The 26,465-nt window shown below is 41.3% G+C and overlaps 1 protein-coding gene across 3 annotated transcripts in view; it reads right to left on the bottom strand.

Moving 5' to 3' along the window:
* The window catches only part of si:dkey-234i14.2 (heterogeneous nuclear ribonucleoprotein C), a 54,879-nt gene extending 29,035 nt beyond the window's left edge, over positions 1-25,844 (bottom strand). The window contains exons 1-3 of one of the 3 annotated variants that reach the window (XM_047340619.1): positions 25,826-25,844; positions 11,096-11,214; positions 4,773-4,848 (exon numbers count right to left, since the gene is read on the bottom strand). In XM_047340619.1, coding sequence (XP_047196575.1) covers positions 4,773-4,848; positions 11,096-11,117 — 98 coding nt within the window. In that variant the 5' untranslated portion in view covers positions 11,118-11,214; positions 25,826-25,844. Of the gene's footprint in view, positions 1-4,772; positions 4,849-6,660; positions 7,021-7,138; positions 7,251-11,095; positions 11,215-25,825 lie in introns of those variants that run through there. The other 2 variants (XM_035160873.2, XM_035160882.2) reach the window with 2 other exon arrangements.
* Positions 25,845-26,465: the final 621 nt, after the last annotated feature.

The following is a 26,465-nucleotide window of genomic DNA, read 5'->3' as shown; positions in this document are numbered from 1 at the left end:
ACCTTTGTCAAGGACGTTATGTTTTTGTCTGTGTTTGTTTGTGTGTTTGTTTGTGTGCATGAACATGGCCCAAGGACGAACCTGTCTATTTTGGTGCGGATACAGGATTTTTTTTGCCCATCTTCTTCATCATTGTGAGCTTTTTCAACATTTCCATGGATTTCTCACAGAACATTCATGGATCTTACTGATACACATGTTTATGAGAGTAATATTTATGAGTGGGTGTCATTTGGTGCAGATCCCCAAAAAATTTGTTAAATGTAGATTCATATGGGCACTGGTTTGTTAGCTGGTTTTTCAGTAGGATTACAGAAAAACTGCTGAACAGATTTCCACAAAACCTGGTGAAAGGATGGAACATGGGCCAAGAAAGAATCCATTAAATTTTGGATCTGTACAAAGGTTCGGATGCCAGAATATTTTTTATAACTTTGTGTAACATTGCTAGATAGAGTGTTTTTTTAAAAACATTTTGACCAATTTGCCAGCGAATAAATCATGGATCTTGAAAAAAATGTTTGGGGAACTAATATTTATGGGTGTGTGTAATTTTGGGCAGATCCAAATAAAAATCAGGATCTAGTGAATGTGCTTTCATAAGGGGACTGTCGAGCCTTTGCTGAGGAAGGCGCTCTACTGAGTGCCATTCTAGTTTTATGGGTTTTTCCAAGCAAGAAAATGTTGTACTAGCTGTCACAGTAGGAATAAATGAATGTGAATGTAATCATAGTGTATTAAATGATTAAATACATCTGCCAGTATGTGGCCCTGTTTAACATGCACCTCATATGTTTAAATAATGGTTATAGCTTGTAAAAAAATGCCGTGATGTGTGTGTAGATTTAGCTGTGGGTGGATATCATAGCAGCTGGCAGGCAGACAGCTGTGTTGCGACAATCAGAGTGATGTTAGAGAAACATGTCCAGAAATATATGTTGTTTTCTTTAGTGCAGATTGCCTCTGTTTGCCCTCTCACTGCCTGTGGTGGTGCACAGATGTCAGCTGGCCATTCCTCAGGCGACACACACAGGAACAATTGAGATGAAGAAACATGTGACTGAAAAAATACAGCATACAGTAACTTCACAGATCTATTCCCAACGCTGGAACATTGTCTGTAAAAGAGGATCATTCTGTTTTTTTCAATTTATTTTGATAGTTTTGGCCTGAACTAGATGAGATATATGCCTGCTGTGGACGAGAGGAAAATGGGACTTCATTCTCTAACCCTGTGTGATCATCTACTATTCTTCTTCTCTCATCACACATCTTTGTGGTGATGCTGACACATTCCTAGATCTCAGCAATTCCCTTAATGAGTACAAAGTTATTGAAAGCAATAAAAATAACAGCCAAAACCATGTCAATAAGACCCACACTGTAATAAACTGGAGTTATCTTTAATTAATCGCCCTAGCATGAACGCATGTGACCCATTTCCTGTCAACCTCTTATCATCCTTGTAATATCTCTCATCATCAGATTAGGCTTCAAGTTGTGTCCCACTGTGTCTCACATAGGACAAATCACCCACTGCTCCTGACAACTCGCACCATGATGCCCCCACCTCTGCTGCTCCCATCAGCCTCTCTGAGCCCATTTGACAGATGGTTCTACTGCAATGTTTCCGTCCTAACTCAAACTCGCCTCTGACCGGCCCCACTGACAATTAAAACCGATGAGAGAATATTAAAAGAAGCAAGTTCATGGAGAAATCAGACGAAAATAACAGCGACCAGATGCTCACTTCACATTCTGAGTGTTCAGGCCAGTCCCCTCTCCGCCCTCTCTCTGCCTTGCTACTGCTCCTCTCCACCGAGATGCAAAGTGGAGCAGTTATTAAAATGAGCGCTTTAATAACCCAGACACAGGCTGAGCATTTAAACTGAGGAAAGCTATGACTGCGAGTAGCTAATGTCTGAACAAGGCCAATATTTGTATACAGACACAGGGTCGCCCCCGTTATCCTTGCTGGCACATTGGAATGACTTCCATTCATTTTGGAGAACCTAACCAAGACTTTTACCAATCCACATTTCCAAGCTTTGGTCCTCTTGAGATCTACTGGTCCTGACAAGGTCCAAAAGAGGGAGCAAAAAACAAGTATACAAAGACACACACTCACACAAACACATTCTAGTCCCTCTATCTTAGTGAGTGCACTCACTGGCAAAATGCATTCCCTTGCCCCTTTCCCCTTATCTTAACCCTCACCACTAAATGCCTAACCCTAACCTAATTCTAACCCTAAAAACCCTTAAACAGCTAATTGAAAGGCCAAAATGTCCCCACTGTCCCAAATTGTCCTCACGCCGTAGTTGTGAGCTCAAAATGGTCCTCACAAAGATATCTGTACACACACACACAGGACTCTTCCTCTGGCACCTGAGCCTGACTATACAGGCCACACACTACAGTGAACTTTTGTAGTAGTGCACTAGAGCGCGTAAAGGCCGCGGCTGCAGCAGCATCTGGGCTGTGAAACGCACGCCGCTCCCTCCACCCAAACCCTCCTACCACAGCTGGGGCTCGCCAAGCTAGAGGGGAAGTGTGACAGTCAGGAAGCGTGAACGATAAATGATGACAAAACCCTCATGTTGTCTGGGGTCAATGTTAAGCAAATAGCCAGGGGAAAACACATGAGAGAGAGCCAGTGGGACGAGCAGCTGGGGGTGGAAACATGCCTGCCGTCGTGAGACAAGATATTACTGGGAATACATGAACATACATTCAACATAAAAGCTTTTATTGGGATTAACTGCAGATAGAAGTTGAAATTTTTTTTTAAGCTTGATAATCTTTTTTTTTTTTTAAAGCAAGAATAACAGTTCAACTGCTGGCAATGTGAATGGTGTTGCATCAGTAGATTACACTACTTTCTTCGACATGGGTTAGAAAGTTTTTCAGAAAGTAATCTAGGCCACAGGCGGTGTTTAGCTTGCCAGCTCGGTGAGAACAGTGGGAGGAGGGAGGAGACGGGGCACAGCGCTGGCAGCAGCACAGAACAGGATTATTGGAGTCTGGACAGAGAGATTTTTGGTGGCTGTCGCTACACAATTTACATTTGTGACATGCGCTATATTGTAGTTTCTGTCTCTAGGAAATTATCATGATTGTTTGTGTCGGAGAAAGAGCTGTCTCTTTAGCTGCAAAACGCTTTGCTGTGTCCAACAGCTAGGTTGTCGTTGGGTGCTGAGCAGACATTATTTAATTAATTTTAATGCCTTTTTGCTGCAAACAGCTGCCTGTTGCCGAAAATAGCTCTATAAGAGTTGATTAGACTGAACCAAGAGAGCCTGCGTGTCACATCTGAGAAAAATCACGGGCCCAAGCTTTGCCAGGGCCGATACCTCAGGTGGGCTCCATTTGTGGTTAGTCATTTAGTGTGCCAGTGTGTGTGTGTGTGTGTGTGTGTGTGTGTGTGTGTGTGTGTGTGTGTGTGTGTGTGTGTGTGTGTGTGTGTGTGTGTGTGTGTGTGCATGGTGTATGACTAAAGCTCATTAATGCATGCTTGCACGCGGTTGAATAACTACATGGCTGAATGGGCAAATAATGTTTGGGGGTTTAAGGTTAGTCAGACATGGTCAGAGGGAGCACAGGCGGAAAGCTACATTAACTGTTCTCAAGGACACACTGGGGACATAATATAAATAATATTGTACACTGGAATATGTATACAACTATATACAACTGTATATCTATATAGAACTGCATGATTTGACGAACCTAACAGAGGGACAGGAAAATTGAACTGTCAGGAACAGAAAAAAAGCATCAGTATTTATCGTGATGCTGGAAAACATATGTGGAGTCCCAGTTACACAGAAGCGCATAATAATAATAATCACGTTTGCTGATTATGCTTGTGACAATCTGTTCATATTTATTTCCTGCTCTTGCTCATATTCCTAACCCCACTCTGCATTTTGGTGTCCTCAGGCAGATGTCCTGCAAACTATTCCAAAATTATTTATTATGTTTACCCAGGCTGCTTTAATGTGAGCATCTCTCCTCTCATTGTCAGCAAAAAGCCTTGTGCCTGTATGGATGCAGCCATTCACAGCCATTTTCATTATCCTTTTTTCGGCATCTATACTCTATGTTTTCACAAACCCAATATATATTCATCCTTTTGCATACTGTTATTGATTTAGTGATGCTTCCTAAGTGCATTTTCTTTTTGTTTCTGCGTCGTGTTCAGTATGGCGGACGATATATCGACATGCAGTGGAAAATGTACTAAGAGCGGAGAAATGAGAATCAAGCCTCCCACAGACGCAGAGTATTTTCTGTGCTTTATGTTCATTAGCGGAGCTCAAGCCTACAGAGCTGCAGCTGGGGCACAGGGTGCAGTGCAGTTCAAGGGAGTTGGGGGGTGAGAGTAATGAAGGCACGGATGAATTCAAACAAGTCCACACACTGTTACGCTGTCTCTCTCACCAGCGATCCAAGCATGCGGTTAATGTTAGTGTGGCTCTATGGCGCCATATCGAACCGCCAGCAATAAAGAGTAATCAACCCCAATCATATGTGTGTGCTGCATTAACAGATGGATTAAAACATTGAGTGATGGAGACAGCACCTCTGGCTAAAATCGATACCAGCTTACATTCACAGCTCGTATGAGGCTAATAAGGAATAATACTGCACTGATTACAACACTAAGGTGCAGCTATTGAGTTACAGATAAAGGGGCTCCAGCAAATAACAGAGTGCATGATTATCTCGGAGTGTGCAGGGGTGGGACTGTGTCTGTGTTTCCTACTCACCCGTAAGTGGTGTTGCTGGCTCTCTTGCTCCCCGCCCTGGAGCGGCCGGACTTCAACTCTCCACTCATGCTCGTGTCTGCATAGAAGAGCAACCAATTAACGTTGTGGTGATACAGGAAAGAGCATCACTGCAGGGCTACAAAGCCCAGGCTCACAGAAGCTGGTTCAGATGATGAACTAAGCTGTGCACTGTCTGCTCGCGTTCAGCCTCCACTCACTTCCTCTCTTTACTTCAACAAAATGAACCTAATCTGGTGTAGCTGTAGTCATCATTTGACATGATAATGACTGGAGGGCTGGCTAACACTGACAGTGGCTGTTTTTCTTGTCCATCCTCTATCACTCTCCATTGATTGCTTCTGCCACTCCGGACCAGCTGTTTACGTTTTTTGTCTCCAGTTTGCACGCCTACAAAACCAGGTGCAGCTTTAGAGACAAAGCCAAACCTTATTTCTCTGTATTTTGTATTTCTTTTCTTTGTATAGCTGTTTTCAGGCTGTGTCCGAAATCCCTCACTAATCATTATATATTGTAGTGTACTATATAGTGAGTCCGCCATTTTGTAGTGGTGTCTGAATGTTGTCGTTGAATGACGTTTTTTATTTCCTATATAGTGCACTCATTGTTGCCCACAATGCATCGTGAAAAGTAGTGTACAACCGATGGTCACTAACCGAGCAATATCTACCATCATGCATTGCGTTCGAGACGAGAGGAGCGAGGGCAGCAGAAACAGCCTGACCTGTCGTATAATGTTAATTTGAGCAGAGCAACACATCACAGCACAAACTGCGGGAAACTAATTTATTTCCACATTTAAATATGGTCATTCTAAGTGTAAAATAAACGATTAAAATTTGCAGGCATTTTTTTCTTCTTTTCCCGATGAGCTCACTGTATAGTGAAGCAGGGAACAGTGGCTGAGTGATTTCAGACACAGCCTTGAACTCTGGAAAATGTCCAGACCCAATTATCTGGACATTTTGCTGAAATGTAACATTTGTAAATGTGTTTACAAGGACAGGACAATGTTGGGGAAATATATTTTGCTGTGGATATCTCATATTTCATTTACAGCACATAGGCAGAGACCTGCCTATGACAATTAAGCTATTTTCAGACATGAATTCTTGAAAATATCTGGATAATTGCGTCCAGACATTGGTCGGGAGTTCTCCTTTTACATATAAGGAGTGTAGGGGGAGATTATCCGGGTGAGACGCTTTCAAAACAACAAGAAAATGTCAAACACCCTTTTGGCCCTTGTGCTAAAAGCTCTTGTTGTCCTCATTGTTCCAATTTGACGTCTTCCTTAGTGTCTTCTACGAGTATGTCTCTCATCCGGAGATGTTTTTTTTTCTATTGGGGACATTATCCCACTGGCTCGCTGTGAATTATCCTGCTGTATTCTTCTCACATGGGTTCACTCAGACATTTTCCAGACAGCTTACTCAGGGAATGGCAAGAGAAGTTCCAGATAATATCCGGATTGCCTCAGCATGAAGTCCAGTGCATGTCTGAAAGCAGCATGTGATTCTCCATCAAATACCTCCATACATATGGGACAATTAACAAGGATCCAAGATGTGCCAGCATAGCAGTGTTCAGGAGAGGAGAGGAGAGGAGGAGAGGAGGAGGGAGGAGAGGAGAGGAGGAGGGGAGAGGAGAGGAGGGAGAGGAGGAGAGGAGAGGAGGAGGAGAGGAGGAGAGGAGAAGAGGAGGAGAGGAGGCCAGACTGACATGGACAGATGGGTGGTGAATGGAGCGTGACTGGGCCAGCTGCACGTACACTCACACAGCGTGGCTGTCAAATGGCTGGAAACTACAATTAATTAAGTATGGATCTGAATGTGTGAAAAGAGGTTTGGACACGTGTATGTTCCTTTACCTCCCACAGCAGAGATCACTCTCTGGCAGTTTATAGTCAAACTCCTCGATGGCCTCTCTGCAGCCAACAGAGCTGGTGACGACCTGACCTCGGCTGCTGACACACTACAGAAACTTAGACTTCAGCTGATGTGTGTGAATGTTTTAGGAATGTCCGGATTTTACCGTAACCCCGGTTTTAATAACCGTCAGAATTGTAAAAACTGCGCCATCTAACTATGGTGTGTCGCATCTCGTGAGTCACGGTGTGTGTGTGTGAGAACACTGAACTGAAACGCTAGTTGAGAAGAGGAAACTGAGGTAACAGACTTATTTCCACCAGCGATGGACTAACAACTCCATCGGAGGAGTTCACAGCGAGAGGAGAAATGTTGTTTACTTTCGGTTTCTGACCAGAAGGAGCGGCTGACACACACACACACACACAGACACTCTCTCTTCCTATTAACCATTATAATGTAGTCAAGAGTTTACTTCACCTATACTGAGAGGTAGCAGTATAATAAGGATACGAAGAATGTGCTTGAAGCAGGACAAGTTCACAACTAATCAACACTACGCTCCCAATACAGAACAACTTCCGTTGGTGAGCCTTCAGAATAAAAGTATGCTTATGATGAAAGGAAACACGAATTCACTGACCAACCTTCCACAATAAGGCAACTAAATAAAACAGCTTCCATAAATTATTTTTAAATACCCAAACGTTACACAATAAAATAACTAACTGGATATAGTTGATGATAATAATACATATTTTAGTTCATTAGCTATATTATTAGCTATATATTGCTTGTTGTGTGCCTTTTTCCTTCTACGATAATTGTGGAAACCGTGATATTTCCTCTGACAATAATCGTGGTATTTCATATAATGACATCCCTAGAATCTATGCACATCTGGACTCCCAGAAATTACTATTGTATAGCAATAGAATAAGGTGCATCACACACAACTCGTTAAAAGCATCCTGGACTCTTTCCTGTCCGCAGACTTGGTGTGAAAGGAAAACACAAAACTGTGTATTAGGTATTTTACTGAGCAACATGACGTCTGTATGACTGCATGATGACACAGAAACAGAGGACAGGACGCTGCTGAGTCTCACGCTACAGGGGCCAAACATCAGGAGGTAATCAGACTACTATTCTGTAAACAAAATCCTATACGGTACAATTAGCTTCTCTAGCTTCACACACACACACACACACACACACACACACACACACACACACAGATTAACAACTTGGCCACTTAAACACACATACAAATCCTTTTAAGGCATGGCTTCAGTGATTACTCATATCAGTAACACTAGATTAACCTACCCCTTCTAATCACTATACAAACAATTATTAATGCTATATAAAACACTATTATGTAGTTGTACACATACATAATAGCATTGTTTTTTGATGTGCAGTATTTGTCAAAATTATAGGTCATAAATCCCACCTCCTCCATGTTACTGGATGGGACATGGACCAAACGAAAAAGTGGAAATACACATCAAATAGATGTTTTCTGTCATTAAAGGTAGTCCAAACGGATGCATCTTCAAGTGTTCCTTTATCCGATAACTTTTGTGTTATTTAGTTATTTATGATAAAAAGAAGGAGTGAAACCTCATGGTTGACAGTGGAGACTGACTCATGATTAGTCAAGCGCATGTATCTACGGAACCTCACTAATGCGGCTCCATCCCCCATCGCTACTGCATTGATTCTGGCTCATAATGTGCAGGAAGGCAGCGTTCATTTACAAAATATTTAAGCTCCATTTCTGGATAGTTGGAGGAAGTAGAGACATGTCGTCCAAGCTTTATATTGTTTTAAAACCCTAAATAGGGGCCATTGCTGGCAAATGAGTTTAGTTTATGTAAAAAGATTAAAATAACACTTTTTTACTAACATTGTTAATCAAGGTTGGTGTGATTCTCACTGTAGAACAACAGAGACAAGCCCAAGTAACTCCAGCTATAAAAGGACACATGGATCAAACAATAGTCCAGCATGTTTTTAAAATAGGAGCAAAGGGCACGAGAGGACACATCAAGGTCACACACGATCAGTTGTAATGAGCTCTAAAGTCCCAGACACACAGTTTACAGTCTGTCACCGTGCTTCTTATCAATGCATGTCAGGTGCCAGACAGTCGCGTCACACCGAGCCAAAGTAAGCGCCGACTTAATCACACTACCTGGAAACAAAATCAAACAGTAACAATGTGGAGAAGCTCTACAGGGCGCTGCAGCCCCTCAGTATCCACCCTGCTGATGATGTGTACTTTACCAGCTCCAGGAACGCTGGTCTGTCTTATATGTTTAGTGTACTTTCTTTCAGCTAGATATTTCATGAGGTTTGTTATTATTATTTAATGTTTGTATGTTTTTTGAGAACAGTTCATCAATAAAACTTCACAGAGAGGAAGGAAAGAAAGAAAGAAGGAAAGAGAAAAAAAAGACTTCACAATTTTGTGCATGGTACTAAATCATAATTTTCTTTCATTTTACTTCTAAATCACAAAACTCGATTCAGAACAGAACATTATGTTTCAGCTGATGACTCGCACAAAAATTGTTTTTGTGCTTTTTAAATCTAAGAAAAAAAGCCATGTTTTGTGAACCTCCTCTGACATTTTTCTTTTTTTTTAAATGTTCCATCCAAAAACACAAAAATATGTAGCAATTATGTCTGAATGACTGCGACAGTAATTCAAACAAAGTCAGCTGAGGTTGTAAAACTGATTTCACTGCTTTAGAAACCATTCCAAAAATTGTTGAAAAATTATGCTTCAGTAAGATATTTTTCTGAGCTTTACTTTTTTCCCCATATTTTTAATGGTTTAATTCTAAAACATACTATCGTCTCTAGTTTCTATATTTTTTTTTTATTGTATAGCGACAGTGCTCATTAATTAACAGACACAGATACTGTAAATGAGCCAAAACGTACTGTACAATTTTCATCATAAACAAAATAAATTTAAATTAAATTACCGATTATGTAGAACTACAAATCTCTATGATTAATTCATGTTCGTTATGCATAACATCAACACTGACAGTACAACATTCCCATGACTAAAACACTACGGCCGATAGAAAATAGCAACTAACCCACAATTAAAATACATTATAATCAATATGTTATATGTTTAGTTAATTGTGTAAAATGGATTTCTACACCCGTTTATTTTTCACATGTATTTAGCCTTAAAATAATGAATTTGTTGTACTCTGTACTCTATGCTCTGTTGCATCCCATCATGCACTTCAACACTTCATAGATCAGAGAAAGCCCATTATAGGCTGGTTTCCATATTAATGTGCACACAACTTTTTAGTCCTCACTTGCCACAGAATGTATTTTTTGTTCACTTGAAAGAGAAAGTGATTTGTCAAATGTGGGAGTAAAACTAGTGTGTGCTTGCCTCTCCTTTGCTCTGTGTCATGCTGCATCTTCTCCGTTTCATGCACCTCAACTGACCTCAGGTCAGAATTAGCACCAAGCGATGATAGTGAAGCATTCATTTACACTCTCAGGGCTAAATCCCAGGCATCTCTGTAATCGTAAAACATGGATTATAATCCCAAAGGATAAAGAGAGCGATTACATGAATGGATGGCATTTTCAGAGTGATGCTTGTGTGATCTTTACACGGCAGCTGTGGAAAAAGATGCAAACGAAAGCTCTCTCTTGCATCACAGTTGGAAAGATACAGTAGTACTATCTCTATACACTATATATATATATGTCTCATATAGAGGCTAAAAGATCCCACAATACAGTAAAACAACTCATAGACAGAGAAACACTTTAACTGTCCTGTCTCTGCAGACTTTGCTTTACCAGACGTGCAGCTTTGTGAGCAGAGATCTATTTCTAAAGCTATTTCGAGTGTCGAAGTTGTGAGAAGTACACGTCTGGTTTCATTTAGTGAATATTTAATCTGCAGGAATATGAAATGTGTATCTTCACTCCGTCACCACAGAGTAGGATTATAACATAATTAGACCAGTGGTTGTTTCTGTCTCACAAGCCTTTACGCCCGCAGAGAGGGGGCTGACCTTGCCAAAGTGACAAGACAGGATGAGCTTTCATCATGTGAACCTCACAGTCAAGAAGTTGTGCACGAATTATAGGGTTTACATCATAAAGTCTTGTATTGTATTCCACAGACTGTCCACTCAGGGCTGAAACCCACAGAAAACTGCCATGAGACAAAAGTGAAAAGGAAGCTGGGGTTGAAGTCCAGAGAGGAGCAGAGGAGGCAGAATGTGAGGAGATGAAGCTTTGCAGATGTGTGGGATGAAGATGAAGGGGAAGAGCAACACAAACACACTGGAAATTATTGTCTCTCAGAAACACAGTGCTGCATGCAAACATCTGCACACACGCGCACACACACACAATGATAAACCCTGGTATACTCACATCTGGGGCTGAACAGGGTCATATCAGGGAAGCAGACCAACCAGCAGACTGGACAAGGATGTCTCCCTTTAACGTCCTCTCTGTGTAGTGTGTGTGTGTGTGTGTGTGTGTGTGTGTGTCTGTGTGTGTTCAGCCTGGTGCTCGACTGACTGACTGCCGCGATCCTACTGAGTCAGGGACAAACCAGCGACAGGAGCACTAATGGGATATACCAAGTGTGCTCCTGTGGCAGGGGTGGACGGCGGGCTGTTCCATTAGCAGGAGGTGCTGGCAGGAGGATTGGATGAGTGTGCAGCTGGTTTCCCCTCAGCAACAGGAGCCTGGCTGCAGCTCAGGGCTCACACATTCCAGCCAGGCGATGAGGAGGCTGCCAGTGCGTGTGTGTGTGTCTCTTAATGCACTTATCAAAAGAGTAGAAACCTTGAGTCACATTTCATGGACACATGCAGGCCAAACAAAATGATAAATACCCATTCAGAAGGAGGATGAGGGGGGTCATTAATTGAATATTGAATATTATTAAATAAAGGCAGTAAGGGAAGAATATATACAGTAAGAACATTAGAGCCCAACTACAACCAGTATATAAAGATGGATGACGCCTCTCCACTTCCTCTCACTGTCCGGAAATGAAGCAAAAATGTCCCGGATACGAATGCAACCATCTTGCGCATTTAGAGCCAAGGCAATCATGACGTTTTGTTTTTATAGCATCAAATAACAACTTCAAACCAAACTTAATGGAACAATTTAATAGAGGACATACATTAGTTTGATAAGAAAAAGAAAATGTCGTTATCAAACACTTATATAATAATATATTTATATTTTACTGTTTAAACTTTATTATAAAAGGAAATCACAAATACAACCAAAATCCTCCTGTTAACATATAGTGTAAATATAAATGCACACCTTATATCAGCCGACATAAACACCAATACTCTGACTATACTATGACAATATCTGTTGATATTATCAGGCAACGGATACATCGACTGGACTCTAAAGTCAGATGCACACATACACACAAGGTGAAGAAAGAAATGTCTTTTCACCAGTGTGATTATGTAACACAGCCAACAAAGGGATTAATGGCATGTACAGAAAGTATATTTGACAAATGAATAGGTAATTACAAACAGTGATGTAATCTCTGCACTGATCCTGAACTATAGATAAGTGAGCTAAATGTAAACAAAGTTGGAGAAAAACTGAATATCAAGTAACATCATTATCATCACATGTCACCACATCATTTCCATCACTGTGATCTTGATAAAATTTGATACAGCACCAGCAAACAAGTGTGGGTGCTGTCTAATCGTTGCAGTTTTGTTGTGCAGTGTTTGAGTAGAGAATACACCTGAGGGGGTTTAATCTCTCTGGCCCCTGAGGAGAAGCTTTCATGTGGGTTTAATTAGCTTCTTTAACAACCAACACAGGGTAGGACTGGCTGCAAGCCAAAGTTTAATCTTAGTCAACTCCAAAATGATTATTACCTCTTTTTACACTACACTTAACCCAGGCACAAGTGCCTTATTAAGCTGTTAACCCTTGGGTAACTGTGATCTGAGTGGTGTGACAAGGCGCTAAATTAGCCCTGGGCCATCGGCCTGTAAGGTACAATAGTACTGAGTTAGAGAATATATAATGTGAACCTAATGTTTCTGTTTGACATATAAAGAGCTTTATTGTTTTAATGCTGATGGAAACAAGTGTAGTCAGCGGTAGTTGTTTTTGTGCATTTTTTCATATCAACTAAACTACTACATCATTCAGTCATAAGTGAAAAGTCAAGATGAACATGAAGTTGTATTGGCACAATAAAAACATGGCATAAAACATGAGGTAGATAATAATACATTATAATATTTTACATTATTTTATTATATATTGCATACAATGTAATATAATGGGTGTTCCCCTCACACACAAAGGTTGTGACTCAACGCTCCCCCTCTAGGTAAAGCTTTGGTCAGTGTTAGTAAATAAAAACAGCAAAAACAACTTGATCTCTGAAATTTTAGGAAACATATCAGTGAATATTCTCAATTTACCAGTCAAAAATGTTGGAACAGCTAAAATTCTTCATAAAGATAAATGATTTTACAAAAATAAATGCTAAGGATTCCAGTGGTGTCAAAGCAGCCCACCCTTGCTACAATCTGATGATGTCCTGTCCCTTCCTGTTACAGTTCATCACCTCGTGTGCACCACTGATTGACTAGAAGAGTGAGATGTATCATGGAGCCTCAGAAAGATACCCTGTAAATCTGTAAAAGCCACTTTTGGCACGTGTGTCATTTCAGTGTATATGCACAGTATAAAAAATCAACTAAAGGATAAAGTGGAAGCCTGAATGCAGGGAAAGAAAAAATGAAGCTATATGTACCATGCGAGAGGCAAAGCCTGAGTGGAGCAGTGGACCAGTGGTTGGCACTGTCACCAGCAAGAAGGCTCCCGGTTTGATTCCCAGCTTTTCTGTGTTAAGTTTGCATGTTCTTCCCATGTCTGTGTGGGTTTTCTCCAGCTTCCTCCCACAGTCCACATTGGGATTAGGTCCAACATATCCACCGTGATGTGTTCAGGTTGTACCCTGCCTCTAGCCCAATGTCAGCTCTGATTGGTTCCAGCTCCCTCTGCGACACTCAAATGATAAGTGGTTTTGGTAATGGATGGATTGTCCTGTAGGCGTCACATGAACCACAGTTTGGACCGTGACCATTTTTCATAAACCTGCCCTGTCTTATTCCTGGAGGTTTTGTGACGCAAACAGTAAACCAGGAACAGTTCTCTACATAACGTATGTGTGGGAAAACACCCAACTTACTAAACACACTCACCATATATAACCTTTCCAACTGTAGATGTAAGGTTTCAGTTGTTAATGGCTCTGAGTTCATGCTGTACTTGCAGATAAGTGCATTTGGGTTCTGTCGGAGGAGTTCAAACAGCTGAGAGGTGAGGGGGTTGGGATGGTGGTAGAGGGACAGTAGGGAGGGAAGGAGGTAGTGGAGCAGAACTCGGCTTGATGCGGCCCAGTGGACTGACTCACCAAAACAGAGAGGGCTGAGGGGGAGGGTGGAAGCATAAAGAGAGAGGAAATTAGCCTGCAGTCTCAGAAAATGGCTGTGATGAGTTTAAAAGTACAGGGAATAATGAGGAATATGAAAAAAGAAAAACTCTTGGGTGCAGGAGAAAAACCTTGAGCTTATATGTTATATAAAGCAGGCTCTGACCTTATCAGCATGCATGCAAATAGATGAAACCCCATTCAGGTTGAAGGTGCTACAAAAATGAGGAATATATTTGTGTCATCCCTTATTTCACTAAAGTCATTGGTAAACGTAGCTACTTGTTGAAGTTGGCTCTAATTGTTTTTTCCAAGTAAATGGGATATAAAGCCGTTTATTGTAATATACTCGGCTGTAAAGCTGCAGAAAAAGGTTTGTTTTAGCCAACGTCCTCAAGCTGTGATTAGCCAACTGACAAATTGACCACATTTCAAAGCCCACATGGGCTCAGGGCTGTTTTACTGTTGATGAACCCTCACGGGGAGGCAGCCAGTCGAGCTGAGGTTCAGCAGTCAGCTCCTAATGACTAAAAACAAAAAAAGATTTTTTGGCACATGGGCCCTCCAAAAATGTTTTTTTTCTGTATAGAAACATCAACTCAGAAAAACAGGACCTTGAGAAATCAGTGCTAGACTCTTAACCCATATGTCTTTTTTCTTATTTATAGTGAAACCACTAACTACTGCTGCAGTAATTTAAAGTCAAGTCATGACTGAATTCTCATAAATACCATTAGCTCTTTAATATTGATTTTCAAGTTTCCAATGTGGTAAAAGTACTACTAAAACTAACAAGTTGAAAATTAGAGCACGAGGACCAAACAACAAAGAGCTGATACAATTTAATAGGGGTCACGCTGGTATCAGAACTCAATTAAATTAGAACTTGGAAATTAAAAAGAAAGTTCTTGTTGCTTTTTGTTTTGCTTCAGTTTTTTAATCTATATATAGACAGTTTTTTTTATTAGTTTCTTCTGCTCCCTGGAAAATATGGCATCAGAAATGTTCAGCTGCATCAGTACAGAACACAAACCAATGTCTTTGCAGTGTTGAGATGCACTACAGAAGTTGCCTCTAAAATTCAGTTATATACAGCACATACACTACCGTTCAAAAGTTTGGGGTCACTTAGAAATTTCCTTCTTTTTCAAAGAAAAGCACTGTTTTTTTCAATGAAGATAACATTAAATTAATCAGAAATACACTCTATACATTGTTAATGTGGTAAATGACTATTCTAGGTGGAAACGTCTGGTTTTTAATGAAATATCTACATAGGTGTATAGAGGCTGTAAGGAAATGTAACATTTTGACCACAATATGATCATGTTAATTTCCCTTTGATTGATCATGATTGAATCTCATACAATGTAACCTTGATCATGCTGTATCCTGTACAACTGAATGAATCTTGGCCTGATTGCTTTAACTAAGGCATTGTTGCCTTGATGTCATCAGAAGATCCTGACCTTTGACTTTGTAACAAACCCAACCAGAGTGGAGGATGAGCCAAATGTATAAAGACAAAGAACTGTTTCCATCGTGCATATTACAAACTAACCTTTGTCGTATGCACATGCTCTGAGCATTAAAGTGACAATACTGTAAGAGAATTGTGTCTCGTTCCTCGTTGTCAGAGTGGGATTGTAGAATTGCCCGTTTGGGGCTCTCCGGGATGCCTAACTCATTCACGCTTCAAACCACTTTCAAGACCAAGTATAAATCTGCGCGCAGTGGTGAGGGGATTCTAAATTGCCCAAGAACCAGAAGTCTTTCTCTCCTGAGGGCAAGTCAATCGACTCCCAGGGTGAGAAGAGGCTGCTTGTGAGATCTTGGAATGAAGATAGTTCGATCGGCATCTAAAAATTTTAAGGAGGATACAGTATTGAAGACCACGGGGTGACGTCTGAGGTAGAGTGACATTACTTAGGGGTGACCATTGATAAAGGAAATAATGAATAATATCAATGAATGTCATGTCTGAGAGAGATCTCTGTTTGCTGGTAAGTGAGTGACTGCAATTAATATCGAAATGGGGAAACTTAGTAGCAAACCTTTACTGAAGTTTCTGATCTAATGGGATGTGAAAATTATGTGTGAGAAACATGGTGATGACTCTGTAAACAGCTTCTGTTGTGGTAGGAAAGTTTGAATTTTCTGAGAATGGTAGTTTTAGTATAAATCATATACAGACGCTCCAAAATAAATTGGAAATATGACAAAATAAAGGTAAAACAAAATAAATCAGAGCATTTATGATGTGAATCAGAAAAAATAAAAGACACCGACAACAAAGTAGTGAGCAGGGCAGAGGGAGGGGAAACTAATCAATGTCCTCAGCTCTCACATTCACAGAAAGAACTGATCTCCTCCTGCCTCAGCAATCAAGTCACCTGAACCAACAGCCTGCTATCTCATACCGAGACATCCAAGACAGTCGGCGCAACAGAACCCAAATCGGGAGCATCCGCTCCAACCCCATAGTGCTGCAACCACGCGGCACAAGTCCCATATCCACAGAACAAGAGCATGAGACGTCCCAATCCAAATGATTGAGGTGCTAATCCAAGAGCACGCCGATGCAGTGATGTATGTCTACGGCCTGGACACAGAGGAGATGGCTGAATTTCCAGTGACCTGCCAGACATAGCCACACAAGGATGGGCTGCAGTTGAGTACTGGCCCAAATTGTAAACAGTAAAGGCATTGAGAACCAGAAGTCTCTTGCTCCACAGCATGAAACTGAAATGGGCAAAGTATAAGGAGACTGGCCAGAGACAGACATGCTATGACTGGAGACAGATGCTGTTTATCGCGACATGGGGGACTTTATGAGAACAGTCTGCTGAATAGGTGGTCAGATTGATGAAAGTCTTCAAAGAAAACAGCTGAATGTTGCCACCAGAAGACCTGAGCACTGTGCGAACTCAGAACAAGGCTGAAAGGGATCACTGGACTTCTTTTCACTTATCCCAGAGACTGCACAGAGGATGAGGCATGGCGGGAGGCAGAGGAGACTCCAGATTCAGGTGAACGCACCCCCAACACCACATACAGTACAAACATTACAAAGAATTGTTTAACATGACAAAAACAAGTGGATCTGAAGTTTTACCTGAAATAACTCTACAGGTAGCAGGAAAATATCACATTTCTGGTTGATTCTGGCCATAAAAAAATGATCTTCCAAATTTGAGTGGTATATATATTTTCACTGTTGGGGCATCAGGCACCACAATTAAATAATCATATACCACACCACTGTTGTTACCAAAACAGATGGGATATAAAAGTAAATGTTGACTTGTAAATTTGTTAGCAAGAGACCTAATGTGTGTTTTGCTTATTTTGCATTATACAGAGGAAGGTTAAAGTCACCAGAACATGAGATATCCCAGGTGAATATGTACAACCAGATCATGGTAAGCCACTGTACATATACCAATGGGACCTGTTACCTCAGGGCCCAGTACATAACCTAAGATCTGTTGAAATAGCACACACACGACGTCATGCAAGCACCTGATTTACATTGCACAGCCACAGTTAGTGAAGGACCAGACACAGAGTTTGAAAAGCTGGTTCAGGAAGATAAAGAAGCAATTTTATTACTAGTGATTGGGTGTATCATAATAGAATGTGGCATTGACTGTTGTGTTAACAGTAGCCAAATTCTTTAATATACATACTCATCACACATGTGTCTCTAGCTAAAGCAAATGATGTCAGTGAAAATTTGGCACCCTGGGTCACTTGCGAGATTGTATGGAGGATAGGGAAGAAATTCAATATTCACCCCGAATGCAAACATACAGATGCCCATTTCAGCACTTTTCTGGGGAAAACGACTGTGCATTTAGCACAAACTGCTAAATTTAAACAAAAGGTTTGGATACATTTTCTCAGTTAACCATTGACTCTTCAGAGTTACAAGAAGTGCAACAAAGTTATGGCTAATGATAAGTATGATCTGGGATTAGTTAAAGAGACTGAACCTCTCAATGTGACACCAAAGAGCACATACCGTTTATGTCAAGCACAACATCCACTCAAACCAGAAGCAGTAGCAGGGATAACACCAGTATTTAAAAACCTGGTAAAAACCGGAGTCATCATTCCATGTGCACACTCACCAGTAAGAATGCCTATTAAATGAATTAAAATTTAAAAAAAAGAGAGAAAGATAATATACAAGTTTCTTAGTTCACCAGAAAGCACGTGTTTTTTTGTTTTCAATTGTTGATTTGGCTAATGCATTTTCAGTGTCCCAGTTCATCCGACTCTCAGTATTGGTTTGCTTTCACATTCAGGGCAAATCATATACATTTAGATGTATGTCCCAAGGTTTTGTGGAATCCTGCAGTCGACTCACAGGTGTTATATGCAAGTCTTGAGGACTTGTAGTTACCAGAGGCGCGCTGATACAATATTGATGATTTGATGATTGTTCAAACAAACAGGCCTGTAAAATCGCACAGTAGCATTGCTAAAATATCTGCAGACCAGGGCCACAAGGCCAGCCTGGCTAATGCAATTTGTCCAGAAAAGTGTAACTTTCCTAGGACACGAAATTTCTATAAAACATTGAGCTCAAAACGAGTGGAAGCCATCCTCAAGATTTCAAAACCGCGCCAAAGACAATTAATGTAATTTTTAGGATGACAGGCTACTGTAGACAGTGGATCTGTGATTATGCATCCCTGGAGGCTCCACTTGTATGTTATGTGGCCAAGGACTGACCAACAGACAACCTGACGTGGACGACAGCGCTGACAGCATTTACCCAGCTACAACAGACTGACTTCTACCTACACTGGGACTACCGGATCAAACAGATCATTTACAGACTGTAAATGAGAAAGGGGGTTTCATGACAACAGTAGAGTACAACGACCAGTGGCGTATTTCTCTAAAAAAAATTTAAAAAAATTAGATAGCTTGGCATTGGGTCAGCCTCTGTCTAAGCAGAAAGGATATCAAGAGGTCACATTGTTAGTGCCATATTCTGTATCTTCTATTCTGCTAGAGCAACAACCTAATTCTATTAACAGCCATTTACTCCTACAGCGATATCTGTCTGTAAGTGTGAGGCTCACTAAAAGTGATTCTGTTTCAACAGGTAATGCTCAAGCAGATACAGCAGCAAAGGAAGCGCACAACTAACCAACATACTGTAAATGTCACAATTGATTGATACTCCTCTTGCCTTTCTCTCACAGATTTAGCAGAAGCACAGAGCCATGCTAACAACATAGAAAACAGCCTGTAAAAGCTGAATGTACATATGTTAAAATGTATGTCAATCTGAGGAGGTCGTCCATGTCTGTTTAAATGTTTATTTGTTGTTTGTTTGTTTTTTGTTAAAATTGTCGGTTTCACAAATTACTCACAATGTTTTTTTCCAAAATGTTTAATTTGTCTGACAAGCAACACTACAAGAGGCCAGGACATACAAGCCCTGCCAACCGTTGATCACTTGCAAATGGATTTCATTGAACTAACACCATGTGAAGGAAAGAAATATTGTCTTGTGGCTGTTGACATGTTTTCTAAATGGGTTGAAGTTTTCCTACAGGTAAAGCAGATGCCTCCAGTGGCAAAGGTGTTAGTGCGAGAATCATTTCCCATTGGAATCCCACATAAAATCAACAGTGACGGAACTTTTGTAAATAATGCAATAATCAACTTTCAACATTTTTGGTATCAATCTGAAACAGCATTGCACCTATCATCCACAGAGTGGTGGAGCAGTTGAAAGAGAAAATGGAACAATAAAAACAAACTGGTCAAATGCTGTGATGACAGGACTCTCATGGAAAAAGCACTACCGGTAGTGTTAATGGCCATGAGAGAGGGAAGGCCAGAACAGGTCTGTCACCATTTGAAATTCTTCCAGGCAGACCTATGAATATCGGGATGGCCTCCCCAAGAAAATCAAGTCCTCAACTCAGAACTCTAGAAGATGTGATGCTTAGTTACTGTGTGCACTTAACCAAAATGTTGAGCCTTATACACACAGGTAAAGCAACACTACCGCAACCAGCAGAGGCCAGTTGCATAACCTGAAACCAGGAGACTGGGTGCTGATAACCTACAGCGGTTAATGTGAAAGAAAGAACCACCGGGACACCCAGCCATTGCAGAAAGGTGCCGCCACTTGAGACGGAGGCCGAGGAGAGAGTCCCGCTCCACTCACAGACAAGGAACAGAAGCAGAAGAAAGACGGCTGCTCTCACTGAGGTGTAAAAACCTACCAACAACCAACAGCTGTTGCAGACCAAGGAAGAAACAGCAAAAAGAAGACAGAAGGAACAAAAAAAAAAAAAAAAAAGGGGGTTTAGGGCTAAATATCAATGCTGACTACAGACTCCAGCACCCTTTGGGAGACAGTCCGTGATCTTGCAGACAACATGTTGCCGTACATGATCTCAACACAGCTAAATATCTGAAACAATCTGTAATCTGGTGTCAAAACACAAGGGCGACCTACATGCCGTATGGACGCCGATTGGCCACCAGGGCACCAGTCACAAATTTGTAAAAACACAACAAAGTCCACACCTCCTGCAAATCAACAATACAAGCGAAGGAGACGATACATAATTGATAAAGACAATTTAGCCATCACTATGATGCAAGTATGGGTTACTGCCCGAAACATTTCTGATTGCTGGATCTGCCAACATTTACCTACATCATCACAGACACCTATGGTAATGCCTGTACCATTATCAGTAGCAGACCTTAAAGTATTTAAAGTTGCAAAATTACAGAGACCTTCTCAGACTGTTATATTCCAGGGCTAACTCATCATAACCGACCTGAGTGAAATGGACATCATTTATTTTATCTTATCAGAATTTAACAGAGCGCTACAGACCAAGTGAGTTAAAAACTGCAGTACTGTGGAAAATATCCAAGTTCGAGACCATTGTGCATGCAATGGTCCAACATCGTAGAATTCTAGCTGTGCCTGCTAGCTGCAATGAGACAGAATGCTGGCCAGTAAGCAATACAGAATATACTTATAGCATCATGGCAGGAGTGTGGATAGCCCGTGGAAAACTCAAACCCAAATAATGTTCTTAGGATTTAAATGTACGTAATTGTTCAAAGCCTATATTTTCAGCTAAATCCTCAGCCCGCAACTGTTCAGTCGCTTGGCCTCCCTGCGAGTGCATCCTCTGTCAAATGTTTCTTTATGTGTACAGGATCCTAGCCACATAATTACAGCAAATATTACTTATTGTAATCAAACAAAGACTGTTTCTTTTAACAGACAGTCCATTTTTAGTACCCTAATCAGAGAAGTATCTGCAGCAGAGCTATCATCACTCCACCGCAGGGCCAGACGCACAATAACAACCACCCAACGTGTATTAGGACTCCTAATACCCTCATATGGGGTGTTTATGTCCCAAGAAGAGATTCAGTCACTATCCACAGTGTTAGAACGTCACATGAATCTTTCTACAGTCACCATAACAGCTACATCAAGGCGCTAGACGATGTAGCACGGTAGCAACAGAAAACAGAATGGCCTTGGACCTTTTGCTGGCCTCTCAGGGTGGTGTATGTCAAGTTATTCATACTGAATGTTGTTCCTATATTGCTAGTAATGACGCAGAGATAACTAAGCTAAAACAGAATACTGAACAAAGGATAAAGATCTGCATGATGTGCATGGTGGGACCCTTTTTCAAGGTGTTTGGCCCCTGTCATCCATGGGTACATCGTTCTTTCGCACATTGATTGTAAGCATTGTCATGTTTTTGATTGCTATTTCTGTTATCACTTGTATGATTGGTCTGATACGCAAACAATGCACTAAGGCCATTGTTACTGCTATGCAAATTGACCTCTACCCTATCCCAGACTGGATTCCACCATCTAATGTTGATGATCTTGGCACACAACTGAAGTAACCTCAATCGGTCAACCCTGACAGTGGGATTCCCCCACCTTATAAAATGTTTACTTTAAGCGTTGATCCAACATGATCAAAGGGGGATTGTAAGGAAATGTAACATTTGACCACAATATGATCATGTTAATTTCCTTTGATTGATCATGATTGAATCTCATACAATGTAACCTTGATCATGCTGTATCCTGTACAACTGAATGAATCTTGGCCTGATTGCTTTAACTAAGGCATTGTTGCCTTGATGTCATCAGAAGATCCTGACCTTTGACTTTGTAACAAACCCAACCAGAGTGGGAGGATGAGCCAAATGTATAAAGACAAAGAACTGTTTCCCATCGGGTGCATATTACAAACTAACCTTTGTCGTATGCACCATGCTCTGAGCATTAAAGTGTGACAATACTGTAAGAGAATTGTGTCTCTTCCTCGTTGTCAGAGTGGGATTGTAGAAATTGCCACAAGGCCCATTTCCAGCAACTATCACTCCAGTGTTCTAATGGTACATTGTGTTTACTAATCGCCTTAGAAGACTAATGGATGATTAGAAAACCCTTGAAAACCCTTGTGCAATTATGTTAGCACAGCTGAAAACTGTTTTGCTGGTGAGAGAAGCTATAAAACTGGCCTTCCTTTGAGCTAGTTGAGTATCTGGAGCATCACATTTGTGGGTTCAATTATACTCTCAAAATGGCCAGAAAAAGAGAACTTTCATGTGAAACTCGCCAGTCTATTCTTGTTCTTAGAAATGAAGCCTATTCCATGCGAGAAATTGCGAAGAAGCTGAAAATTTCCTACAACGGTGTGTACTACTCCCTTCAGAGAACAGCACAAACAGGCTCTAACCAGAGTAGAAAGAGAAGTGGAGGCCCCGTGCACAACTCAGCAAGAAGACAAGTATATTAGAGTCTCTAGTTTGAGAAATAGACGCCTCACAGGTCCTCAACTGGCAGCTTTTTAAATGGTACCCGCAAAACGCCAGTGTCAACGCCTACAGTGAAGAGGCGACTGGGATGCTGGCCTTCTAGGCAGAGTGGCAAAGAAAAAGCCATATCTGAGACTGGCCAATAAAAAGAAAAGATTGATATGGGCAAAAGAACACAGACATTGGACAGAGGAAGATTGGAAAAAGTGTTATGGACAGACGAATCAAAGTTTGAGGTGTTTGGATCACACAGAAGAACATTTGTGAGACGCAGAACAGGTGAAAAGATGCTGGAAGAGTGCCTGACGCCATCTTCAAGCATGGTGGAGGTAATGTGATGGTCTGGGGCTGCTTTGGTGCTGGTAAAGTGGGAGATTTGTACAAGGTAAAAGGGATTTTAAATAAGGAAGGCTATCACTCCATTTTGCAACGCCATGCCATACCCTGTGGACAGCGCTTGATTGGAGCCAATTTCCTCCTACAACAGGACAATGACCCAAAGCACACCTCCAAATTATGCAAGAACTATTTAGGGAAGAAGCAGGCAGCTGGTATGCTGTCTGTAATGGAGTGGCCAGCGCAGTCACCAGATCTCAACCCCATTGAGCTGGTGTGGGAGCAGCTTGACCGTATGGTACGCAAGAAGTGCCCATCAAGCCAATCCAACTTGTGGGAGGTGCTTCAGGAAGCGTGGGGTGAAATTTCTACAGATTACCTCAACAAATTAACAGCTAGAATGCCAAAGGTCTGCAATGCTGTAATTGCTGCAAATGGAGCATTATTTGACAAAAGCAAAGTTTGAAGAACAAAATTAATATTTCAAATAAAAATCATTATTTCTAACCTTGTCAATGTCTTGACTATATTTTCTATTCATTTTGCAACTCATTTGATAAATAAAAGTGTGAGTTTTCATGGAAAACACAAAATTGTCTGGGTGACCCCAAACTTTTGAACGGTAGTGTATAGATAACACAAAAGCACAGGAAACCAAACGGAACTGTGGACATTAGCACGGGCCTGCTTTTAAAATAGAAATCAACTTTCACTTTGAGACATTCATCAGTTCCGGCTGTTCTGTTTCTGTATATTTCCGTTACTTTTGCCAAAGGGTTCATGTTTTCTTCTATGTTTATTGGTTTGCTTGCCCCTCTGTTTGTTGGTAGCTACTGTACTGCTACCATGAAACTAGGATGTTGTATGGGCCAGAAAGAGAACCCATTAAATTTTGGTGTGGATTCTGGATCGCCACTGTCTCAGAGAACAATTCATGGATCCGGATGAAGGAAATCTGTCATGTTTAGGGGACTGATATTTAAGAATGTTTGAAATTTCTGATTCATTTTAAATGTGGATTCATTAAGGGACTGTTGGGCCTGAGGTACATGCACTCTACTGAGTTGCCTTTATAATCCAGACCAAATATACATTTCCTATACTTTATTCTACGTATAGTGGACATACACTGTATAAAATGTATGGTATTAGCTGACTAAACACAAAACAACATGTATGTGCAATAGATGTGTTTCAGCTGTGACTCTGTTTACTTGGGTTGCCAACTGATTTACACAGCAGTTATATTTTGAAGGCACCGTATAGTAACACCAACTGCATTATTTTTTCAATCACTATACACAGGAATTTTTAATGACGTGTCTGGAAAGTCACAGAAAAAAAAACGATTCATGAATCTGCAAAATATTAAAGAAAGACATTGTCTCACTGTTTTCACAAAGCTCATTGATAATCATGGAGAGACTGTGTAGCTGCATGAGCCACAGAGGAAACGATCAGGGGTGGTGTCTTGTTTTGACTCAGCTCTGTGACTTTATAAGACGACCTATAGAGCCAGCACGTCCCGAACACACACACCCTCCTCTCCTGCTTAGTGCTCCTGCTCCAGACAGACAGAGCACAGAATCAACACCCAATGAAAATCAGTGTTCAGCGAGGTATTACTGTATCTTGACATGATAATCTTCTTTTTAAATGCACCACTGCACTCTTTCCCTCCACCATGGAGCACTGCAGACAGCTCATATATTATCATTGAGTGCCTTTCCTCATTCTTTCTCTGTGTCACTTCTCATGAGCCCGAACACACACACACACACACACACACACACACACACACACACACACACACACACACACACACACACACACACACACACACACACACACACACACACACACACACACACACACGCTTGTGTCTCCATGACTTCAGAGGACATTACATTGACTTACATTGATTTCCTGGAGACTTCAGCCCTAGTCACATATACGGAAATGTATCAGTGGCAAACCTTCGCCTCCCGGTTCCTTTCCAATCTGAGCGAGCGAGAAGGCCAAAAAAACCTTCACCTCCTGTGACTTGGCAAATTGCAGTGTGGCTTCACATGGAGTTCAACATTGATGAAATTTGACCTGTGATATTCGCTTCGCATTTGTGCATGTGTGCCCAGACCCTTAGTCTAACCTTTACCTTAGCTTAAAGCCAACCTTAACCTCACCTTAAACATGTGTTCACCTTAAAATCCAATAATTTACGGTATGGGGACTTTTCGGCCCCAAGACGACAAGTCCACATAATGTGATTGTGTAAACAGATTTAGGTCCCCACAACATAAGTAATACTTGAAACACCCCCCCCACACACACATCTTCACACACACAGTCCTCCCCCACCACTCTCTAACTGAAGTGTCTCAGTGTGAAAACCTCATTACGTTCTGCCACTGGACCTGCAAACTCAACTGGACAGAGAGAGTCTGGGTCGGAGCCTGTGTGTGTGTGTGTGTGTGTGTGTGTGTGTGTGTGTGTGTCTGTGTTGTGTTTTTGTGCAAATGTGGATGCTCATGCCCTCATGTTTGTTTGCTTGCATGCAGGTAAAGGTATACGTGATCAGTGGTGAATACGTAAGGCAGTGCTTCATCAGTGTGACAGTCCCCAGGTGGAGATATTTCCCCCCTGTTTTGAGTTCTGGGTAACTATGGCAGAATTAATTCATGAACCGGCCGGGCTGATGATAAGAGGCCTGCGGGCCAGCTACACATTTCACAAGGCATTAACTGGCACCTCATTCACTCAGATTCCCCTGCCGGCCTTCAGCTCTTGAACACTCTCTTGTTTAATAAAAACATTCTTTCGGAGCAGCCTCTTTTTTCACCGTGCATCGGTATGGGGATGTATTGTTTGCATTTGTAAAGATGTGAAAGTTTCGAAAATTGGATAAGATGGAGAAGAATCAATGTGGAACTGAGCACTGGCGCCTCTCAGCAAGAAGGTTGTCGGTTCGAATCCCGGTTCTTTCTTTCTGTGTGGAGTTTGCATGTTCGGTCCCTCCACCCCTGAGCAATGGAGGCTCCACCCACCTGGTGATCCTTCCCAGCCCAAAATATCCCATGATTCATTGCGCCATTGTGACGAACTGTTTTTC

The sequence above is a fragment of the Hippoglossus stenolepis genome, chromosome 1, assembly GCF_022539355.2.
Source record: "Hippoglossus stenolepis isolate QCI-W04-F060 chromosome 1, HSTE1.2, whole genome shotgun sequence".
Classification (NCBI taxonomy): domain Eukaryota; kingdom Metazoa; phylum Chordata; class Actinopteri; order Pleuronectiformes; family Pleuronectidae; genus Hippoglossus; species Hippoglossus stenolepis.
This window is presented reverse-complemented; position numbering and strand designations above follow the sequence as displayed.